This window comes from Macrosteles quadrilineatus, unplaced genomic scaffold (assembly GCF_028750875.1).
Source record: "Macrosteles quadrilineatus isolate MER2022 unplaced genomic scaffold, UCM_ALF_1.0 Scaffold_4__1_contigs__length_99947679, whole genome shotgun sequence".
Classification (NCBI taxonomy): domain Eukaryota; kingdom Metazoa; phylum Arthropoda; class Insecta; order Hemiptera; family Cicadellidae; genus Macrosteles; species Macrosteles quadrilineatus.
Genome location: NW_026542597.1, coordinates 1,589,587 through 1,612,401, shown reverse-complemented (window position 1 = coordinate 1,612,401; position 22,815 = coordinate 1,589,587). Strand labels below are relative to the sequence as shown.

At 37.1% G+C, this 22,815-nt stretch overlaps 1 protein-coding gene across 2 annotated transcripts in view; it reads right to left on the bottom strand.

Annotated features, from left to right (window-relative positions):
• LOC128992650 (probable ubiquitin carboxyl-terminal hydrolase FAF-X) overlaps nucleotides 1-22,813 on the bottom strand; it is a 61,429-nt gene extending 38,616 nt beyond the window's left edge. For both annotated transcript variants that reach the window (XM_054416336.1, XM_054416338.1), the window contains exons 1-11: nucleotides 22,596-22,813; nucleotides 21,649-21,874; nucleotides 17,901-18,035; nucleotides 17,005-17,161; nucleotides 16,545-16,729; nucleotides 13,872-14,013; nucleotides 12,875-13,132; nucleotides 9,160-9,258; nucleotides 6,770-6,877; nucleotides 6,437-6,603; nucleotides 3,348-3,448 (exon numbers count right to left, since the gene is read on the bottom strand). In XM_054416336.1, coding sequence (XP_054272311.1) covers nucleotides 3,348-3,448; nucleotides 6,437-6,603; nucleotides 6,770-6,877; nucleotides 9,160-9,258; nucleotides 12,875-13,132; nucleotides 13,872-14,013; nucleotides 16,545-16,729; nucleotides 17,005-17,161; nucleotides 17,901-18,035; nucleotides 21,649-21,874; nucleotides 22,596-22,698 — 1,681 coding nt within the window. In that variant the 5' untranslated portion in view covers nucleotides 22,699-22,813. The remainder of the gene's footprint in view (nucleotides 1-3,347; nucleotides 3,449-6,436; nucleotides 6,604-6,769; nucleotides 6,878-9,159; nucleotides 9,259-12,874; nucleotides 13,133-13,871; nucleotides 14,014-16,544; nucleotides 16,730-17,004; nucleotides 17,162-17,900; nucleotides 18,036-21,648; nucleotides 21,875-22,595) is intronic.
• Between the last annotated feature and the right edge of the window lie 2 nt (nucleotides 22,814-22,815).

Genomic DNA, 22,815 nt, shown 5'->3' with positions numbered 1-22,815 from the left:
TGAGAATAACAGTTTTTCCAAAATCCAGATATTCACCATTTTGTTTTTTTCACATTAATGTTTTTATCGTTTAAGTTTTTCACCGATCATTATGAAACTTGGTAAGTTAAGGTAATAAAGACCCATGTTAGAAAAAAATTCAAAAAAATTTACAAAATTAAAATGGCCGATTTTGTGAATAAATGACAGGATCACTTTTATTGGGCATTTTTAATTCCCTATCAAACGATACCAAGCTCAAAAAGATTGAATAATAAATAGCTGAAATATTAAGATTTTTAGTTGTAAAATGGGGAAAACCTAGTGTGTCTGTAGCTTAGCCTTTTTCTTAATATTTTAGCTATTTCTTATTCGATCTTTTTGCACTTGGTATCGTTTGATAGGGAATTAAAAATACCAAATAAAAGTGTTCTTGTAGTTTTTTTATCAAATCAGCCATTTTTTGTAATTTAGGGTAAAAGAATTAAAATTGCCGCCATTTTGAAATTTTATGATGAATCAAGATGATTTTTTTTCTAACATGGGTCTCTATTACCTTAACATACATACCAAGTTTCATAATGATCGGTTGAAAAACTTTAAAGATAAAAATGTTATGTGAAAAAACAAAATGGCAAATATCTGGTTAACAAATCCATTTACAAAAAAAATTGTATTCTTGATTTTCTCTTTATTTTGACTAGGGGTGTGCGAAGCAGCAAAAAATTTTCGATTCGAAGCAACGATTCGATTCAAAAGATTTTCGATTCGATTCGATGCAACTCGATTCGAAGCAATACGGTATTTTTCTATTCATAATTGTCAATTGAGTGGATTAACAATAATTAAAATTTATCACATTTGTGTAATACAAATTTTTGTTGATGTGGTATTAGGCCTATTCATACTTACATATGAATTTTAGGTGAAAAAATATTTATTTTCAATCATATGTATTAGAATAACTGCTGGAAATACCAGTGAGCTGCTTTACTTGCCTGTTTCATAATTTTTACTTGGAATTGGCTCAACTGCAAGAAAGAAGAAAATATTTTTTTTATCAAGACATTCATTCTCATTTTAATAACTGTTTAAATAACTAAATAGGTGCCGGTAGCTAAATTACAACAAATTTGAATGGAACTTAATATAAAAAGACCATTAAGAAATAAATTTACATATCACAAGTTTAGGGCCTGTGGACCGGCTTCAGGACTGCAAGCAAGAAGAAAATAAAAATAATATGTTTCCACCATGCAACATGTATCATTCATTCCCTGCCTCCTAACCTCCTTAGTATAATAACCTCACACTTACATTATTTGTTACATCATCATAAATAAAGAATTATTATTGGCATCAGTAGGCCTACAGCTTTACATAGGCATTATTTTTATAGGGCCTAAAATAGTAATAGGCTAGAAGCAACATGTCAAGTGGAGAACTCATTGAAGAAAAGATATTGTGTAAACTAATTTCCTATAAAACTCAAAAACAGTAAATAACATACAAACATTGTTTATGGTATAATTAATAAGGACTAAAAAATGCATATCATGTCATACAGTAGTATAGACCTACCGGTACTGCAAGAGATTAAAATCCTAAAACAACTGATTTTGATAGCTAATGAATGAAAAGAATTAAAAATCCATAAAATGAAGCTAAACAATATCACAACTAATTAGGTACCCGAAAAGTAACTCTTAAATAATATATAGAAGATTAAAATAATATTAAATCAAGAGGCAAGAAAGTTAAATGCTATCTTCTAGTGCCCTTGGCAACACAGGTCAATGTTTTTAAACTACCCTCAATGTTTTTGGAACAGCAGGGCCTTTTTCTCTTAAGGAAGGGTAGTAGTATGTCAACAAAAACAATGAATCAGTCTCACCAGCCAGGCCCGGGCAACGATGTGTGAATTCAAGGTCATAGACCCTCCCCCTCCCCTCTTACACCACCCGGTTGCTACCCAGTTGCTTCAATTGCTGACAAAATGCAAGTGATGAAACAAGGAAGTAGAGACAAAGAAATATATTTCTTTATTCAAAAACACAAAACTGTTAGAGATTATTTTCAAAGAAATTAATTCAATGTAATTTGTGAGTTGTAAATATTGTATTGGATCTTAGAAATATATTTTTTTAACCCTATTTAACCAAGATACAGATCTGTTCACTATATCAGATATTTCTTTTGTTTATAATTTATTATGTAAAATACTAAAATATATTTTTAATTAGGTATTGAATGAACAATAAATGATTATACTAGTATGTCTGGATAAATAGTCTTTCTATTCTTTTGACTTTGTTTTCTTTGCACTGTTAGTGTTGCGTCACGGCTTTTGTCTTGTTACTCTTATCAGTAGACGACTAGACCTGGCTCTGGCTAGTGGCAGTGCGGCAATTGCTCTGTTGTGTCTTTATTCTTAAAGGTCGTGAGCCAACTTAATTTTTAATTCTCATTTGAACATTTTAATTCCTCTGTAATAGATATAATAATATAAGAGTGTTTCTTTGGAAATAAATTATTCTTTTTTTTCTTTTGCCCCAACAAAAATTCGGGGACGGGGACCGACAGACACCTAACAAAAATACCAAATGTATCAGTCTATAACATTGATCTTACTAGTTAAGTATTAAGTAACAATTTTTCAGACTTATTTTTAAAATGATTTTGGAGTAACCTACCTTGTTTTGGCTAGGTTCACAGTAGTAAAATATTTCACACACTGCTTACATCAAGACAAAAAACAAAACCTCTAATCATTTGCAATGTCAAAACAAAAAAATATAAAACAATTAAAGCTATATTTAATGCAAAGAATGTATTAAATAAGAACGCCTTCGTAAAGGAAACGCAACAGCAACGCGCTCCTGTATTGCGGGTATTGCATTGACTTTCTGCAGGCGTTTTTCGTATATGGATACTGACTCCCTCGTGAATCGAATCGTTTTTTGACCACCACTGAATCGAATCGCGATTCGATGCATCGAATCGAATCGAATCGAAATTTCGATGCATTTTCGATGCATCGCACACCCCTAATTTTGACCCATAGAACAATTTCCCGGAGTTTGGCTGTTTACTTACGGGACACCCTGTATAAAAAAATATAAGTGTATATTAAATACAAGAATTTACTGCATGCAAGAATATTAAATACAAATATTATCACCTATATATGAACGATATTATATTTTGTTGCTTAAGGCTTTATTTTAATTTAAATACATAGGATGTGATTTCTTCTGTTAACCAACGGAATAAAACTCCTGAAATCATACAAATTGAACTTATTAATGTAACTATAAGTGGTGAAAATACACTGCAATTATTTTCCGAGCAAAGTTCAGTTTACTTACCCTTAACTAATTGTCTGACTTTGTCCATGTAACATGTAAGACTAGTGGTCACTAAAACTACAAGGCCATGTTGGTTTTGCAAGCGATCTATCACTTCTTGTCTGAAACAAACAATAAGATTACATCAAAAATACAGGGTGAGGCAGTGAAATTACAAATAATTCATTTAGAAAAAATGTATGGTTGTTTTAACATAAATCCTAAAAGTACATGAGTAGAAACTAATGTTTCACCTTAAAAATAATAATTTTTTGTAAGTGTCAGTAAAATGGCGTACTTGGTTTTTTACACATTGTTGAATTATGAATTTATATCAGCCCATGACGTTTTTTAGCGTTTGCATAACATCTGCAATCGTTTTATAGTGCTTTGTCTTGCTAGCAGTTTCTTCAAAGTTATTCACCTAAAGGTGGATAGCTTTGCTTGATGGCACGGGAGCCCGCAGCGATAGACTCAACTCATAACGGAAAGTGCGCTGAGCACAAACCATAATATCCACGTTTTTGTAATATGCCTTTACAGCAAACTCCTGTTGTCCTCCATTTGGGGAGAGCGAGCTGGCGTAGTGGTTAGAGCGCGGAACTTCAGTCCCTGAGGTCCCGGGTTCGATCCCCGCCAAGCCACCAATGGATTTTATCTAGGTGATAATGCCCCTAGGTCTAGTAATGTGAAAAACAATCCCAGGCTCGTGCCTAGCGTCCTAAAAAAAAAAAAAAAAAAAAAAAAAACTGCACTTCTCCAACGCTCCATGGCTACTGAAATTTCCACTTGTCTAGACATATATATGTGTCCGTTAGCATGATAACTCGAGCAAAAATGATCCGATTTTGATGAAATTTGGTACAAACGTGTAAAACTAGACATTTATACGAATGAGTTTGCGAACCAGCATAATCGGACAATGGGAACGGGGGTTTATGGGGGGTTTCATGGGGTAAAATTGATTTTCCCATTTTTGACCATAAAAACACAAAATTTCATAATTTCTCTATAAACTATTTTGTAAGAGATTAAAAAATTAATAATATTGTATATTGAAGCTTTGTCGTATGCCCAAAGGTTACGGGGATAATTTAAAAAAAACTGTAAATTGAAAATTCCCGTGTTATTCTTATGGAGAACTAGCAGAGTGTTTTTCGTACGGGGTTGGCGTATAAGTATAAAATGGTTATTGCAGTTATACTTGGCTTTACGTTTGCAATGGGAGAGGACACGGTTTAAGCAAATTTGGTTCTTTTGATTTACGGTATGCTATAATATAGCACATCTACCATAGACATAATGTTCTACCATTGCACCTAAACAATAAAAATATAAATGTCTTATTCTATCACAGCTTTTTGTTGCTAGTTGGAATTAGCTGTTGTCATAAATGCAAAAAAAAAAAAAATAATAATATAACACTGCACCCTGTTGGTAACATGGGTAACTAAAAATTTTAGTCAAATTTGGCAATTTTGTTTATTTTGTACTAAGCTATCAACATTTCAATAAAAAAACACACCTCAATATCTTCCACGTAGCAGCAAATCTAAGTACTCACTAAAATTAATGTTATTTAAATAGGTAACAAACCTGACAATTTTTAGGGAATATTTTTGTAGAAATCAAACCGGGTAAATGGAAATTCACTTAGTCTGCAGGTTTGCTGCGGCGGGGCTATTTTTAGTTAACATTGCTCCTATCTCTTAGATTATAAGCTTCAGTGCCGGATTTAGGGTACTTGCGGCCCTAGGCCAAATTACTTGAGCGGCTCTCCTCCTGTGGTGGAAATTCCTTACGATAGTGGAAGTAATCATGAATATCTCCTATGCATCAAGGGGTCATCACCATCGACACCCGTGATCGTTGATGAATTCGTGGACATCTCTCCTAAACCAAGTCAAAGCCGTCATAGGTATCCGTGACCGCGGCAAAATCGGAAACATCCCCTGCGGGCTGCAAAAAAGGGACATCATCCTCGACACTCGCGACCGCGGCGGAATCGTGATCATATCCCGTGAGCTGTGACCTTGAGGACATCATCACCGTCACCCGCGACTGCATCAGTAAAATCGTGAACATCTCCCGTGGGCCGCAATCACATCATAATCGACACTCACGACCGTGGCAAAATCGTAAACATCTCCTGCGAAGCATCAATCACGGGGACATCATCATTGACACTTGCGATCGCGGCAAAGTCGTGTTAAAAACATCTCCCGTGGACTACGATCATGAGGACATCATTATTGTAAACCGCGGCCGTGCCCAAATCGTAAACATCCCCCTCGGGAAGCCATCACGGAGACATCCTCATTGACACCCCCAGCCGCGGCGAAATTGTTACTAGGCTATCTCCCTAAGCCGGAATTCCGAAACATTATCGACACTTGCAACCATGGCTAATTCTTGAACGTCTCCCGCGGGCCGCAATCACGGGGAAATCCTCACCGACACCCGCCGCCGCGGCAAAATCGTGAACATCTCCCTCGGTTCGCAGAGACATCATTATGGTCACCTGTGATAGCGGCAAATGGTGGTTTAAAATAAATTATTTTTTATCTAAAAAAAGTGCTTTTCTCAATGCGGCCCTTTTGCTTGCGGCCAATCGGCCTAGTGGTAAATCCGGCACTGATAAGCTTTGAAATGACACCTTAATCGTAAGAATCAGTTAAATAGGGCGGAATATAGATTTGAATAGTTTTGATCTATTTGTTACACTTCCTTCCACAACCCACTTATTGATTTTCTGGTGTATCCCTATTTTTGTAAACACTGAACTTGTACTCCTCGTTTCAGTTCATTTCAGCTACAACACAACTTATTCTGCAGATTTATAAATTTCTAATTATACCATTTGATTATGTGGAAAGAAAATAAACTTTTGGGAGATTTATTTAATATCCTAATAGGTGTGTCAATTTTTTCCTAAAACTGGCTACAATTTTGACATGAAAGTAGAATCAGAATCTCTAGTTTTATCATTCTATTTATAGCCAAATTTACAACTCTAATTCAAAACTTGATTATTTAAAATTAAAACCATATTTGACATTCAAAGGTTTTTTAACCAGTTCAACTCTTATATTATATTCAACATAGCTTACCTGTAGAAGACTTGGTGTGTCCTCTGGCCATGGTTCACTGTGGGGTTTGGCTCATACAGACAGAATATCTCCCGTATTTGCTTCAGCGCAGGCAGCACCCACGTCTCTGATGTCTTCAACTCTTCTACACATCTGTTCAACCATTCTGTCTTCTGGGCATCTCGTTCCTGCCAAACAAATGTATTCGTCAGTGATAACGGATGGAAAAATTGACAACGTTACACTGTCTTGTTAAATCAAATGTTTTTAGGTTTGTTATCAGACTATTTTTTCTGAGAACCAGAAATTAGAGAAACTGAAGTTAAAAAATTAAAATCAAGTACTCGGACTTACCTGGGAACAGCTGTAGTCAAGGATCTTAATATGAGCTGCCAGTGCCTGGTCCATGTGGTCCGTCATCACATCTTCAGAGTGTGCCAAGTTCCAAAACAGCGTTAACACCTGTCGACATCATTGACAAACATTGAATACATATTAATCAATATACGGAAGAAATGTCCTGAAATATCAGATGGCTAATACACATATCCTGTGGTCGCAGGGACATCATGGTCTCATGGGATCCTGCCATAACCTCGAACACATCCCGATTTCTATCATACATCCTTTCAGTAAGAAGGTTAAAAGCTTGGCTCGTAAAATCAAGCAGCTCACACATCTCAAGCATTACGACCTGACCCAAACTTGGTCTGAAAATTATTTCTGGCTTAAAAACTGAGCTCTTGGGAAAACTGTAAGGTTTGCGATCCAAAAATATGGGGGCTCCAAGACCCCTAGTTTGACATAGGTAGTATAGATCGTAGAATAGAGCCACTCATTTGATCTACAACTTGATTGAAAATAAAAGAACGCATTAAATTTAGAGCATCCTTATAAATCACTTGTATTGTATTAGTGTATCCACACGGTGTAGAACTGTCCGTATTTATTTTTAAATCCATCACAAAGAGAAAAAATCATACTCAAGAATTTTTAAACTAAGCATGTTACAATGAATAAAAAAACACATTAGTATAAAATTACAATATATTTACCATAATCTGATGTAGAGACCAAAATTTAAGTCGTATTGTAGATATCACGGATTACTGAGGTTATTGGAATAACAAATGTCTCATAAACTCGTTACTAATGAAGAAAGAAAATACCCCCGCCGCAGCAAACCTGCAGACTTAGCGAATTTCCATTTGCCTGATTGGATTTAAACTAAAATGTCTCCTTAAAAATATCACATTTATTCCCTATTCAAACAGAATTAGTTTAATGAGTACTTAGGTTTGCTGCAACAGGAAGGGTAAAAAAGTTTTTTTTTTATGTAAAATGTTAAAAGGTACTGTGGTTTAGTAAGAAATTAATGTATTTTCCAAATTTGATCAAAATATGTTCATAAACAAGCAAACTACAACATTTGACTTATTCTCCGTAAGGATAACATGGGAATTTTAAAATTACAATTTTTTTAAATTTTCTCCGTAACAATTAGGCGCATAATAACGCTTCAATATACTAAATTATTTGTTTTTTTAAGCTCTACAAAATGGTTTAAAAAGAAATTGTGAAATTTTGTGTTTTTAGGGTCAAAAATGGGAAAAACCTATTTTTACCCCATAAAACCCCCCATAAACCCCCGTTCCCATAGTCCGATCATGCTGGTTCGCGAACTCATTCAAGTTTATCCCACCTTACACCTTCAAACCAAATTTTATCAAAATCGGACAAAAATTACTCAAGTTATCGTGCGGATGGACACATATATATATATATACTAGCTGACCCAGCGAACTTCGTATCGCCTAAGTTATAGGTTTCCCCTAAGACAGACCGATGGAAAGAAAGTACCGTTACGTTTAATTTTCAAGATGATCTCGTTCGCATCGCTCAATCACGTCCTGGTTGAAGTTCGTTTGCTACGCTCACTCACCTTTGGGTTGGAGCTCGTTCGCTACGCTCACTCACCTTTAGGTTGGAGCTCGTTCGCTGCGCTCACTTGCCTTCAGGTTAGCTCGTTCGCTACGCTCACTCGCCTCCAGGTTGAAGTTCGTTCGCTACGCTCACTCACCTTTTGGTTGCAAATTAGCTGTTGTCATAAATGTAAAAGAAATAATAGTGATGCACCCTGTTGGTAATCCTTGTAACTTTAATGCTATTTAATTGAAACAGCTGTTAAGATTCATTAATTCCATTTCTCATAAGGTTAACATGGGAAACTCCAGAGCCACTGGGGCGGAGCCCTTTTAAGAATTTCGAAACGGGAAATAGTTTACTTCCTATTCGCATACCTACAGAATTTACACACCAAATTTCATAACGATCGGTGAAGTCGTTCCGGAGGAGTTTGCAGACAAACACTGTGACACGAGAATTTTATATATTAGATATATATATATATATATCTCTCTCTATATATAGATATATAAAAATTTGAACGAATGGTGTTTTTGGCCTCTGGGGACATCAAAATGAAAAAGTAAATCGGTCCCGGGCTTAGGTCTTACCATGAGACCTACGGTAATAGCTACTTCCCTATAGGGAAATTCGCTAATACGTAAAACTGTTACCTATGTGAACACAGATAATTTAAGTGAAAAATGCAAACCTTAAATAAATATTGTTGAGAGTTAAAGACAGATTTTGCACATTTTTGCAACCAAGTTTCTCACAACTACTAAGATAAATCATCTCTAATGATTTGTCACTAAATAAAAATGGTGGAAATAGCTCACCTTATGTGCCATGACACCATCTTTGTCATCTTCAGCCAGCCTACGGATCAGCTCCAAAAGCTTCTCCCGCTGTTTTTTATTTGCATTAGTCCAACTTGCCTGTAAAAGTAATCAACCATTTCAATCAAGCTACCAAGACATCCTCTTTAGCTTTCAAGTATAATATTTAGAGGGATTAATGGTGAAGCTTTTCTTGTCAAGGCAATGCATGTAACACGTTTAGTACTTCCTAGCGTTTAGTAAGTTTTAAGCAGATGCCATCGGTCCACATGGTTTTGACTCTGAACGAAATACTTTACAAATTCACAAATATAATATCCAGTTTTTTTTTTTTTTTTTTTTTTTTTTTTTTTAGGGTGAGGAGGGAAAATGCTTTTACGCACACAGGTAGCCAGCCTGTAGTGTGAGACTCCTGAGTTTATCACAGACTACTCACTAAAAAAACCCCTCTACTCTGTTGGACACAGACCTGGAATTGTTTGTCACATTACTTCAAGTCAGGCCAACATGTGACCTAAGCCCACAGGGCTCGCACCGTTTCTGGCATTATTTATTTTTTGACCTACACCGCATCCCGGTCGAGGTCAAGCTTCTTGGCGCGGAGAACACCCTGGATGTAAAGTGACACACAGGTCCAATTGTCCTCACCCTCCATCATCATCGGTATGACCGTGTCCACCGACAGCAGTCCTACGAACTGTTGAGCCTCTAGGCGGGGCCTTTCCCAATGCTGGGAGTGGAAGAAAGTGTGTTCCACGTCATCGGGAATGCCTGGGCAGTATATGCAATCGGGTGACACGGCTTTGCCCATCCTGAACAAGTACGACCGGAAAAAGCCGTGACCCGTCAGAAATTGGGTGAGGTAGAAGTTCACCTCTCCGCACCGCCGATTAACCCAAGGTTGGACCTGTTGTATCAGTCGCCTGGTCCAGAGCCCCCTTGTCTCCTGTTCCCAGCTCTCCTGCCACAGCTGGAAGGTCCGGGTGCGTTCCTCAATACTTGCCTGGTCCTCCCCACGGCGCTGATAAATTGCCTTCCTCTCCACCGCCAAAAGTTTGACGGGGATGACTCCAGCAACCACCAGGACGGCGGGTTCGGACACTGTTCGATAGGCAGATGCTACCCTTAGTGCTGCCTGACGCTGCACTCGGGCGAGCCGCATCCTATATACCTCCTTATTGAGAGCGTCTGCCCAGACCTCCGCACCGTACAGGAGCACTGACTGGACCGCAGACATCAACAGCCTTCTGCGGCTGGACCGTGGACCTCCGACATTGGCCATTAACCGACTAAGGGAAGAAACCATTTTAGCGGCCTTGTCCGCCGTACGGGTGATCTGGTCTCGCCAGCTGAGCTTGCTGTCCACCATGACCCCAAGGTACTTTGCGGCACGAGTGGTTTGGACTTCAACGTTCCCCACCATCAAAGGCACGATGGTGTCAATCCTCTTTTTAGTCAGAATGACAATCTCAGTTTTGCTCAGAGCGAGCGAGAGACCATGTTCTGCCATCCATGCGTTAATGGTTCGCATGACTCGATTTAGTTTCAGCTGGGCAAGCTCAATGCTACGTGCAGCTATTAAAGCCGCAACGTCATCTGCATACCCAACTAGGACAGTTTCCTCAGGCATCTCGGATCTCAAGAGGCTGTCGTAGGCGACGTTCCAGAGGTCCGGGCCCAGTATGGATCCTTGAGCAGCACCAGAAGTTACATCCATCGTCCTGGAGCCTTCTGTAGTGTCGTAAATGATGAGGCGGTACCGGAGGTAGTCCTCTATCATGCGCATGAGGTATGCCGGGACGTGGAAAGTGTTCTCCAGTGCGTCGAGCATATCGCACCACCTCGCGGAATTAAATGCGTTTCGCACATCAAGTGTTACAAGCAGCACAACCCGACGAGAATAGTTGTTAAACTCCTCCGCTCTCATTACGGCTCGCTTTACCTCCTCAATAGCGTCAACCGTTGACCGTCCCTTCCTGAAACCGTACTGACGAGGGGATAGATTCCCTGCAGCAACCACGGCTGAATTCAGTCGGGAACGGATCAACATTTCCAAGACTTTCCCAGCAGTGTCCAACATACAGAGAGGTCTGTAAGAGGAGGGTAGGTCTGGGTTTCCTTTTCCCTTCCCCACGAGCACAAGCCTAGCTGTTTTCCAGCAGAAGGGAAACTTCCCCTCGGCCAGACAGGCATTGTACGTGCTCAAAAGGATTTGTGGGTTTATTGAAAAGACTTTCTTCAGGGCCTCACCAGGTACCCCATCCGGTCCAGGAGCCTTGTTGTTCTTCAGGGACAGAACGGCCGCCTCCAACTCCTCGAGACTGAAAAGCGGTACGTCGTCCACCCTTCCGAACTCCCGCAATGGGCGCAGTGTGTGAGTCGGGAAAAGGGACTTTACGATCCTCTCCATAGAGGCCCCGTCCATAACGGAAGGTGGAGAGCGGGTGCCAAGCTTCTTGGTTACTATCTTGTAACCAAGGCCCCACGGATCGGAATCGACATCGTCCCTTAATTTCTCCCAGCAACTGCGTTTGCTCCGGTTAATGGCCCGGCGAAGAGACTTCCTAGCCACCTTATAAGCGTCAGACTTAAGACGTCTATCTTCAGGTTCTCTGGCCCTGGTAGCAAGACGTCTGGCTCTCAATGCTGCCCGTTGTAGTTCTGCGATCTCGGTTGTCCACCAGTACACAGGTCGCTTATCGCACCGGGATCTCCTGCGAGGCATTGACTCTTCGCAGGCCGAGACTATCAGCCTCATCAATGATGTAACTGATGTCTCTGCGTGAGCCACCCCAGATGCAGCAGGTACCACTGGCTCTCCCCGTAGTATGACTTCGGTGAATTTGGCCACGTCCAGCTTTTTGGTGTTCCACCGAACGGGCACCTGCCGAGACACGGTAGCTTGTCTCTGATGACTATCCATGACATCAAAAATGATGTACTGGTGGTCACTGGCCGTATAATCCTCTAGGACTCTCCAGGCTCGTATCCTCGGCAAGAGGGACTCAGATGCAAGCGTGATGTCTGGGATCGTTCCCCTCATTCCGGGACGCTGGAAAGTTGGCGTGTTGCCCTCGTTTATGACAACAAGTCCAGCCCTGGCAGCAAAGTCCAGGATGTACTTCCCCCGGGAATTAGTGAGAGTCATTCCCCACTCGACAGCCCTAGCATTGAAATCCCCCGCCACGACAACGTGCCCGGCGGTATCGCGCACGCTCTCTTCCAGGCGGTCTATCTTTCCACGAAAGTCACGGATAGCCTCGTTGGGGGTGAGGTATACACTAAAGTAAGTGACATCCCCGCACCGGACCCAAACGAATCCTCGGCCCTTCGCGTGACTCCTTACCTGCACTTTAGCTGTATTACGAACCCAGAACGCAGCAGTACCAAGTGTATCGGGAAACCAAAGAGATGGGTCCCTGTCCCGGTACTGGTACTGTTCGCTGACCAAGAGCGCGTCAACACCGTGTTCGAGGGCAAGCTGACTGAGAAGCGCGTCAGCCGTCCTGGATCGATCTACATTGCACTGGAGGATCCTTATCTTCGTGGTTGGGCTTTCGCTTGTTGTAGTGCGCCTTTAAATGCACTGCACTGCCCAGACCCAGCTATATGTTTAGCGTTTTTATCATAATATCCAGTAGACCTATTCCAACTGGTGAGACATGCTAAGGCTAAATAATAATCAACACTATATTTTTCAATTAACATTTCTTACCTGAAAACACTCAAAGAGATGGTCCAGTTGTTCAGGTGAAAAGTCCCAGGCAAGTTTAGCCAACAGGTCATGAACATTCTTGACGATTGCTTCATGTTTTCCACACTGAGCTGCCCAAACTGCATCCAAGTCTTCTAACGATAAAGTCCGCTCTTTTATTATAAACCTCAATATTTTTTCTAATTTTTCTACATACTGCGGCTGATGTAAGGAATCTCGAAGCACTATTTCTAACACATTATTATCTTTGATCCATTTCTGAAACAATATCATAAGAGATTGAGAATCAAGGAAACTGTGTTGTAAGCATAATAGAAAGAGAATATTTATGGAACAAATTACATAGCATAACATCTAATCACTGAATTTTTAAAACATATTAGACCAACAAAAACATTTTAAAAACAAGTTTAGAATTTATGAGACTATTTTTATAGGCCTAAAATTACAATATGTTTTTGTAGCTATACTCCGCACAAAGATTCATTTCTGCTGAGGGATTTGGACGGTCGAGAAGTGTCCTAGCCATTGGTCAGCCTCCGCTCTGGGTCTTGGCCATGAGTAGCCAGTATCACGTAATACTGAGCTCAATGCATTGTTGGTAAAATTTTTTCATTTCACTATAAATTGTATTCAATAACGTAATTCTTCAACCTGCATCAAATAACAAGAACATTGAGACTAAACTTGAAATAATTGCGATGATATATTAGGGTTAGGGGCACCTCTCGATCACCCTAATCCCACAGCCACCACGAATCTTTGCCTGGAGTATAGCCTCTTTATTAAGCTAAATTGCAAAATCTTAAGCTGTTGTCAGTGTTCATTTATGCTTAAGAGATTTTCCAATACTTATTAAGCCATACCAATCAACTTTAGGAAAGTAGGTCTATTTATTAATTCAAGTTTCCAACAATTGAAGTGATTCACCTTACAAGCATATTTAATCACTTATTTCAGTAACGATTACTTACGCCTATCTATTTACGATACTTACTGCCATTCTTTCTGGTGTTAGCCACTCTTCCTCTTGTTCTATGCCAGAATGTCTATGAGGATAATACGTAACACTGGCTATTACTTTGTTTACCTCATTTAAAGCATTCATTTTACCATTAAATGATGATATTTGTAATAATCTGAAAAAAATTAAACACCAATCAAGAATAAATATCCAGTGTAGATAAAAAATTATCAAAGAAAAAAAGATTGAAGAAAAAGATTAATTTGTATACAGCTTTGAAAATTTATCAAGACTATGAAAACACCGGATTATTCACAAATCGCATGAACCTTTTTTTAACCGACTTCCCCACTACCAACAAAAGGAGGAGGTTCTCAATTTGTTTGTGGCGATGTTTTTTTTTCTATGTATGTTCACCAATTTCTCTGTGATTCTTTTACCGATCAGTGTGGTTCCACCACCAAAATAACCAGGAGAGCTTCTATTTGGTACCTTATATATTATGTTTAAGTATAATATTTGTTTCGGTGAAAAATTCTGAAAACCTTAAATATTCAACATTCATTATGTTTACATTTGTGCAGATTGTTTACATTTGTGCAGAGAAGGCAATAAATAATAATAACATTCCTACAGCTGTTAGTTAAAACCATTTAAATGAAGCTACAGACAGTTTCTTCATGAAACAGTTGCTTCATATTGATTAATAAACTATTTCTTGCCATGGAGACTAAATAAGTTACATTGAAAAAATGCATTTTGTTTTGGTGACTATAAAAAAAGGTATTTCAACGTTTGACCTGATTTGTGTATGATTCTGTTTTGAGTATTGAATGTTCTGACTTATAAAAACATAGTGAATAGCTGTATGATATTGACAATTTAAGGTGTGAAAACCAAAGCATTCGTAAAAGAGGTCTAAACATAAATTAGATGCAATTATTCCTTAAACGACATAAGAGGTGTGAGATTGCATAATCGTCAATCGTCTTAAAAGTGTTAAATATTTTTATTACTAAACATGCATTTGAAGACGTGGAGTGTTTATTAATATTCTTCACTGTCTATAATATTATGCCTGCTTCGGAAATGGGAAGCTGATTTGCAATTAATTTCGACTACATCTTGAGCAAACAAAACCACCTACCCCTTACACCACTTTTAGCTGAACCAATCTTTCATACACGTATTTTTCAAAGGTAATATACGTGATAACAACCAATTTTCTACTTTTAAGAGATTTTTAGTGCTGGTGGCTGAGGAATAACTTTCTTATTGTTCCAAAAGGCTTGAGACATTACTGTATTTCGTTTTATAATGTAGAAGTACACCAATTGCAGGAAACGATGTCTGGCATTTCAATGTCTCTAGGAAAGACATTCTTTTTTCATCAGGCCTAATGTAATGGACAACTCTTTGTTTTTTTAAAGGAAAATCCAAAAATGTTAATTTTTATACCCATTGATTATGTAAACTGAACAGGTGACTCAAGCAGTTTAAAAATAATGATTGTTCTGTGGCACTTTTGATTGTTTCATGCAGTTTTGCTTATCAAAAAACTTCAAGTAATTAATATATAACAAATTATACAGTCACTAAAAATCATGAAATAATTTATTTTTGTAAAAAAATACGACCGACTTCAAAATGCTCTAAAAAGAATGAAATAATTTCAATAAAGTAAACTTTTGTATTAGGCAAGCTCACGTATTTTAAGTCGGCGCGGCTCTATGATGATTTTTGATACAAAATTGAAAGAGTGTGTCCATATTGCAGGTGACTATCTATAACTAAAGGTGTTAATCTGCATGTCTTTTTCATAGTTATGCGTTAAGTGTTATTTTATTACCGTCATCAGAGATCGACATTATAGTGGTATTAACGAGTATCTTTAAAAAGATTATAACGCATTTAAATGTTTCTAACTTGGAAAAGTAACGTTTTAATACTAAACTAGCTTCTTTTCCCTATCATAATATCAAACTAAATTATTTTTCTATTCATATAGAACATTTGTGTGTGTTATTTTCATAATGCATTTATTCTGAAGTAAACATAAAATACAAGAAAATATTTCCTTTAATATATAAACAAAACAGTTCAGTATGTTTTTTATATATTTATGTTATCCAGCTACAATTTATTGATTTTCAAAATACACACACAATATTTAATTTCAATCATATTTGCTGTTTGAGCCGCGCCGACTTGAAATACGTGAGCTTGCCTAATACAAAAGTTTACTTTATTGAAATTATTTCATTCTTTTTAGAGCATTTTGAAGTCGGTCGTATTTTTTTACAAAAATAAATTATTAAATAAACTGGCAGTAAAACAAACTTAGTAAATTATAAACTAAGAAATTACAGAATTGTATTCTTACACAACCAAAAGAGTAGGCCTATATTTTTAAGTTACAATAATTTGGAGCAAATAATAAACAAAACTTTAATACATGAATGATGTAAAAGGTCTTTTTATTTAGGTCTATATTTTTAAACATTTATTGTAATGATGCTAGATACATTTGGTGCAACAATAAAAATTATTTGATTTGATATTAAAATATGAGTAAACAATAAACACCAGAACTGATTAATGTGATAATGCTAGGAAGGATAAATCTTGTTTACTTAAATACTTACCTATTATAAAAATATATTTATTGTTATTTAATACACAGAGATCAACTCAAGATTTTATTACCTTAAAATCATTTTTAATCTAAAAATCTCCAAATTTTTTATTGTTTCCTCTTGATCTGGAACTCGTGACGCTAATGCTTTTGCTGCTTTTATAATAGCTGATATTGCATCATTTTTGGATTCATTTTTTGCCTCCTTTTTAATTTCATCATCTGTTAAATTATCCAAAATATCCGGCACCATTTCCTGCAATATAAAACAAGAAATTAATCATACAACGGATAAGACATACAGTAAAGACAACATTAGGGGGTATGCTAGACAAATTTAACTAGGAAAACTTTGGTAACGAACTTTGGTAAGTAAAAAAATGAACGTATTCCTAGTAGAATTGAGCCCCACCAACAAATATGTTATTTTTAAATAAAATTTGACTAGCTGGTCAATAATTATACGACCTACTACACAACTACGTACTACGTACACAAGTCAACGCTAATAGGTGGTTGTAGCCTACTCACCACTATCGGCATGAGGTACTTGATGATTGTGTGCACGGTGAGCAGTTCATGACACAGGCCGAAGGGACGTATCAACGCGTAGATCACAGGAACTGTCAGATTCTTGCCGGACTGGAACCTTTCCAGTAGAATTTGGAAACCTCCCAGGTTGCCGAATCTACAGGTAACAATAGCTCACGTTGAACAAGCTCTATTTGGTATTAAATGCTACAAGCGTACAATAAAATAGTAATTGGAAATGTGGTAAAATTTATTATAGGTGTTCAAAGTCTTCATGTTCAATCATACCTGTTATTTAAGGTCATTTTTGTAATTTTACACTTTTGACGAATTTGGTAGTCCAAGTCCTTACCAAAAATATGATTGTACCTTAGTCATAATATAGTTAGATTATTATAATAATGTTGCCTATATAAAAAGAAAATAAGATATCTATATATTAATAGGCAAGCGCATATTTCTTTGAAACCTTTTTTCTCAGCTCACGTACATTGCAGGGAAAATGTACGCATATTGTTAGAAATATAATTTCCTGTAGATGTGCAGAACCCCTTTATAAATTCAGATAAGCTCAAAAATAAACACAAAAAATGAATTTAAAATTTAAAAAAATTAAAATTGGTCTTATGGTTGGTGACAAAGTAACAACGAAATATTAACAGGAAATCAAAACAAAAAGAGGAAATTCCAATCTCATGTTTTATTTACAGCGTGGGGTGAAAATAGAGAAGTCTGTACATTAAAAACTGTTGGTAGAGTTTTGACCACTGGATCTCTAGTATAGCATTAATAGAACACATACACTTCAAATAATTAGAACGGGTTTGATGCAATAATAATAAAATATTGTGAAGACCAAAAAAACACAAAAAGTACGTTGTCATTTGTTTACTTACTTATTTATGAGGTCGACCAGCCACCCGCGGGGAGTGCGGGAGTCGGGTGGAGGTCTAGCGTAGATGTCCTCATCTGGCACAGTGGAGTTGGGCGGAACTGACTCTGACGTTCGAGAAGCATTGAACGAGTGGAACCTACCAAGCAGATGTATAATGTTTAATCAATTTTATTATTATCCTTTTGGTTAAGTTTAGGTCATAACATAAAAATATTTAACATATACAGAAGACTCCCTCTTATCCGGGAACCTTTTAACCGGACATCGGCTTAACCGGAAAAACCGTTATCTGGACTGGCCTTGGTCCCGAGGAGCCCAGATAAGAAGGAGTCTACTGTATATATAAATGATATATGTTATCATCATAGTGCTAATTTGATTAGTTTATAAGATTAAGTTTGTATTTACCTAACACTAACGGTAAACATAAGTTAGTAATTTTATCTTATATTTTAAAGATTAAGTGTAATCATTTACAATAGCCTAGATAGTTTTCACATAAAAGTGCTTCAACCTATATCAGTTGTAAAATAAGGTGTATCCAAATACCAATTGTTAAATAGTTAATCTTAAATAGTTTTATTAACAGAATCATTTAAACTATTTGTTATCATAGACGATACAAGTAGAAGCTTAGTAAAGCAGAACCTGATTAATAGCTATTTACATTACAAGTGTAGTAAGAGCGTTTTTACATCACGCAGGTGAATGTTGTGCAACAAGCGGAAGCGAGTTGCATAATTATCCTAAGTGATGTAAACAAGCTCTTGCGTAACGTGTAACGCACAAGATTTTACCTGACCCGACAATATACAGGAGGTTACGAACAAAATTTGTCATTATCCATTTCACTCATCTTCTAACAGTAACGTTCATTTACAAGCAAAAACTAGGTTTGGAAAATTCTTCAAAGCATAACAATAACATTCAAGCGCATAGCTGATTTCTAGGGTTGAACGTCGTTGGCTCCATAGAGGTATATTTTTAAAGTTAACCACTCGATGTTATTTAAATTGGTTTCATTACCTCACCAAGTGAGTTTTTTCAACTTTCCATCGCTCGTGAAATATAGAAGTTGTATACATCACGCTTGGGATAGGGAAGTTTAACATGGCGGGTTAGGTAAAATACATTAGAACTCCTACTATCCTAATTAATTGGGACTGTCATACCTCCATAGCCTAATAAAAAACTGGACAATCGGATTTTCAAGAAAATCTTTCTAGCCAGGGTGTCTAGTTTATTTCCATTTTAAAATTCAAGACTGATTCCAGACTATTCAAGACTAGTTCTTCTAACAATTAGTTAAGTGTCGATACCAAAATTGATCGCTACCGATATCTGAAAAATCTTCTCAATTCTTGATACCGATAATTTTTTTTTAGTTTTACCAAATTTTCTAAATGAATTGGTTATACTACACCAACCCCTGTCTTTATATCATGAAGTATTTTTGAGATAATGGGGTGTTTTTCCTTTAAAGAAAAAACTATTGCAACAATACAATACAGAAGAAAATTTCTAACTAACCAATTTGGGTTTAAACTCTTCTTAACACATTAAATAACTACCATATCAAAAGTAAGTAAAGATCTAACGTCAAAAAATAAATTTTATTATAACTAGCGGTGTGCTATCCCCATATTGTGATCATCTCTGGCGGTCATAGAGACATCATCGTCAATTTCTGGGATCACTGCAAAATCCTAAATGAACAGAATCACCATTATCGTCTCCTGTGGTCACAAAAACTTTATCAACCACTCATGCGATCGTGGCATATTTAAGAATATTTCCTACGGACATATGGACATTATCTCCCGAAATCGCAACAAAACCATGAACATCTCTTATGGATATGTGGACATAGGCCTAATCATCATCTCCCGCGATATTGGAAGCCAGCGTCATCTTCGTCTTGCACAATTTTTCATTGAGATCGCGGCAAATTTATTACAATTCTTTAGCCGTATAGACATCACCATCGTTTCCAGTGATTGCGGCAATAATCTCAATATCTCTGGCGGCCGTGTAAAAATCATCACCGTCCCAAGGTTGCGGCAAAATCATGAAAATGTCCTGTAATCGAAAAAATTCTAATTATCTCTCCTAGCTGTGTAGACATCATCATCGATTCTCGTGGTCACGAAAACGGCATTGTCGTCTTGCGCAATCGTGGCAAAACATTGAAATTTTGTTTAAATTTTACATGATCCATAAAAATCCCGACTGCGACAGTTAAATAAAGACTAAATCCTGACTTTTCAAAACCATTTTTAAATTCAATACTAATTTCCGACTTTCCCGTTTTTCCAGGCTACGAGACATCCTGTCTATTATAAGACAGTAGAACTAGGCAGATGACTCATTTCGGGCCGTTCCATTCAATGCTACAATAGGCCTAGGTGCGTCTGCACAGATGACACAAAATTTGGCACACATGTTTCAAACACGTTACAGATGACCTCAAACCAGAAAAACACGACAATTAACTTATTTCTTCAGTCAGATTTTTTTCCTCCTAAGGGTGATCTGGATAGTTGGAAAAAAGGACAACAATTGAAGTTTAAATAACTGAATGGAACAAATCTAATATACATTTCTTGTTTATGAATTTAAGTAGGCCTATTACTTTTATCTTCTACTAAGTGTACATTTTGCTTGAATTTAATTTTAATTTAATCCAATTGTAATTGCAAAGTATTGCAGGAGTTATTTAAAAACGAATATCAATCATATTTACAATGAGTTTGAAGAGTCAACTCAAAGATTACCGGTCTGCAACTCATGGAGATACTCACGTTGTATAGAACAGTAATCAACATTTCCTGTAAATATTGTATCATATTTCATAACCTGATATTGCTTTTTAATGTTTTCTACAAACATTTCCTGACTTATAAAAGGTTGTCCATGTTGATCTTCGTTATTAATAAACCTAAAGCATTCTGGCCGGTTTTCTCTTTCTCAAAACACCTCGCTGTACAGGCAACACAGGTCATTAACAGAGGGCTAATTAAGAACAAAAATTTTGTTCTCGTTTTGGGGTAGTGTTAGGGCGCATTTGTAACCTAATAGTTGAGATTGTCCAGGGTCAGATGCTGACTGTGATAAGTTAAGCCTATTAAGCGCCACTGTTCTGTAGCTGCGGTCGTTATCACGATTACGCCTCCTGTCTATATTTCGTTGTCGTCGCATCGGAGGCATTTAAAAGAAAAAACAACAAATAAACAAATAATTATAGCTACACAAAACAACGATAAATGCATAAATTTAAGTTACAATCATGCTAACACAATCCGTCATAGCAACACAAAACAACGATAAATACACAAATTTAAGATACAACCATGCTAACAGGATCCGTCTTGGGGGTTATGTTTACACAAACCTAATAAATAAATGTATACTCAATGTATTTCATTGAATTGAAAAATAAATAACAGTAATTAAATTATACAGCTGATCAAAATGTAAACAATTATGTTCTTCATAAGGATAACATGGGAACTTTCAAAGCCACTTGAGCCCAAGGGACTTTTTCAAAAATGTAAGGCCAGTTTGCAAATATACGCGACACGCTCTTTCCAATGAGATGTCATTCGATAACATCGGTTAAGAAATGGTGGAGGAGTTCAACCGACAAACTTCGTGTTCACGTATTAATTATATAGATAGATTGATCTACTGTTCCAACTAAGATGATGGAGGTAATTAACTACAGTAGCGACAAATTGCACACAACTTACTTGTTATTTGGGTTAAAGACCATGGCTAGCAGTTCCAGCAGTGGGAACCAGTCTTGGCTAAGTTTAATGACACACAGTTCCACAAGCCTCTCACAGTTCTGCAGTATACACAGCTGGATGTTATGCTTCCAGCTGTTGACTGCGTCGTCTGTCAGGATCTTGGTGAATGAAACGGTCAGCCCTTCACGGAAAAACCTTTGACACGCTTCACTACGGACATCTTGTCCTGCAACAAGGATTTGATATTTGTTATTAAAATAGGCCTACTACAATATTCACTACTATTTATAAGATAATACTTTTTAAAGTTCGATGTTTTTAAGGATAGGCCCTATTTATTTTGTATTTAAGGTAAATTACTTTAACTTCTTTTATTGCTAAGTGTTTTTAACGTCACACACAACGAATCAGGAAGCTGGGTAGGTTGATTAGATGGTTAAATGTAGGGCCAGTTGAAAACTGGAGGGGATTCCTTACCTACTGTCTAACTTAGAATTTACCAATTACAATTCAAACTAAAACAAAATTGCAATAAATAATTTTCAAATTATAGCAGGAATACCAAGCTGTGGTAGGCTAGTATAGTAAAATAAGTGTCTTTAAACATTGGATGTGTGCTAAGACTGTAGTTTAAATAGAATGTTAGTGAAGTTCTCATATTTATATGTTATACTAAAGAACTTCCAAATCATTAATGACTAACTAAAGATAACATTTCTTCACTTGAGTCATGTTAGAAATCAAATAGGCCTATGTCGTTCATTTCCAATCCACTTCAGCGAGATCGTCTAGTTATAGGGGCTTTGGTCCTGAGATCAAATAGCTTTAAAGGCTTTAGCTAAAAGAAAATTTCAAGAGGCTCTAGCTAGTACCTAGTGTCCTGTGATGTGAAAGAAGGACATTTCAAAAGTTACTCAACATAAGGTACAGTATTTTATGATTCTTACCAGTTCTGCACAGATTGATAGCAGCTTGCATGAGGACCTCCAGTTCTTGCTCAGGCAGTACAGGCACCACCCACCGAGGACTGCTGATCTTCTCATCTAGCATCGCCAACTTTGCATGAGGGAAGTCTGGCTCTTGACACGAGCAGTACGGCTCTGTGCATGGCTCCTTCTTATCTTCAGAAGGTGGAGCCTCTCCTTCTACTCCTTCTCCTTCAACACC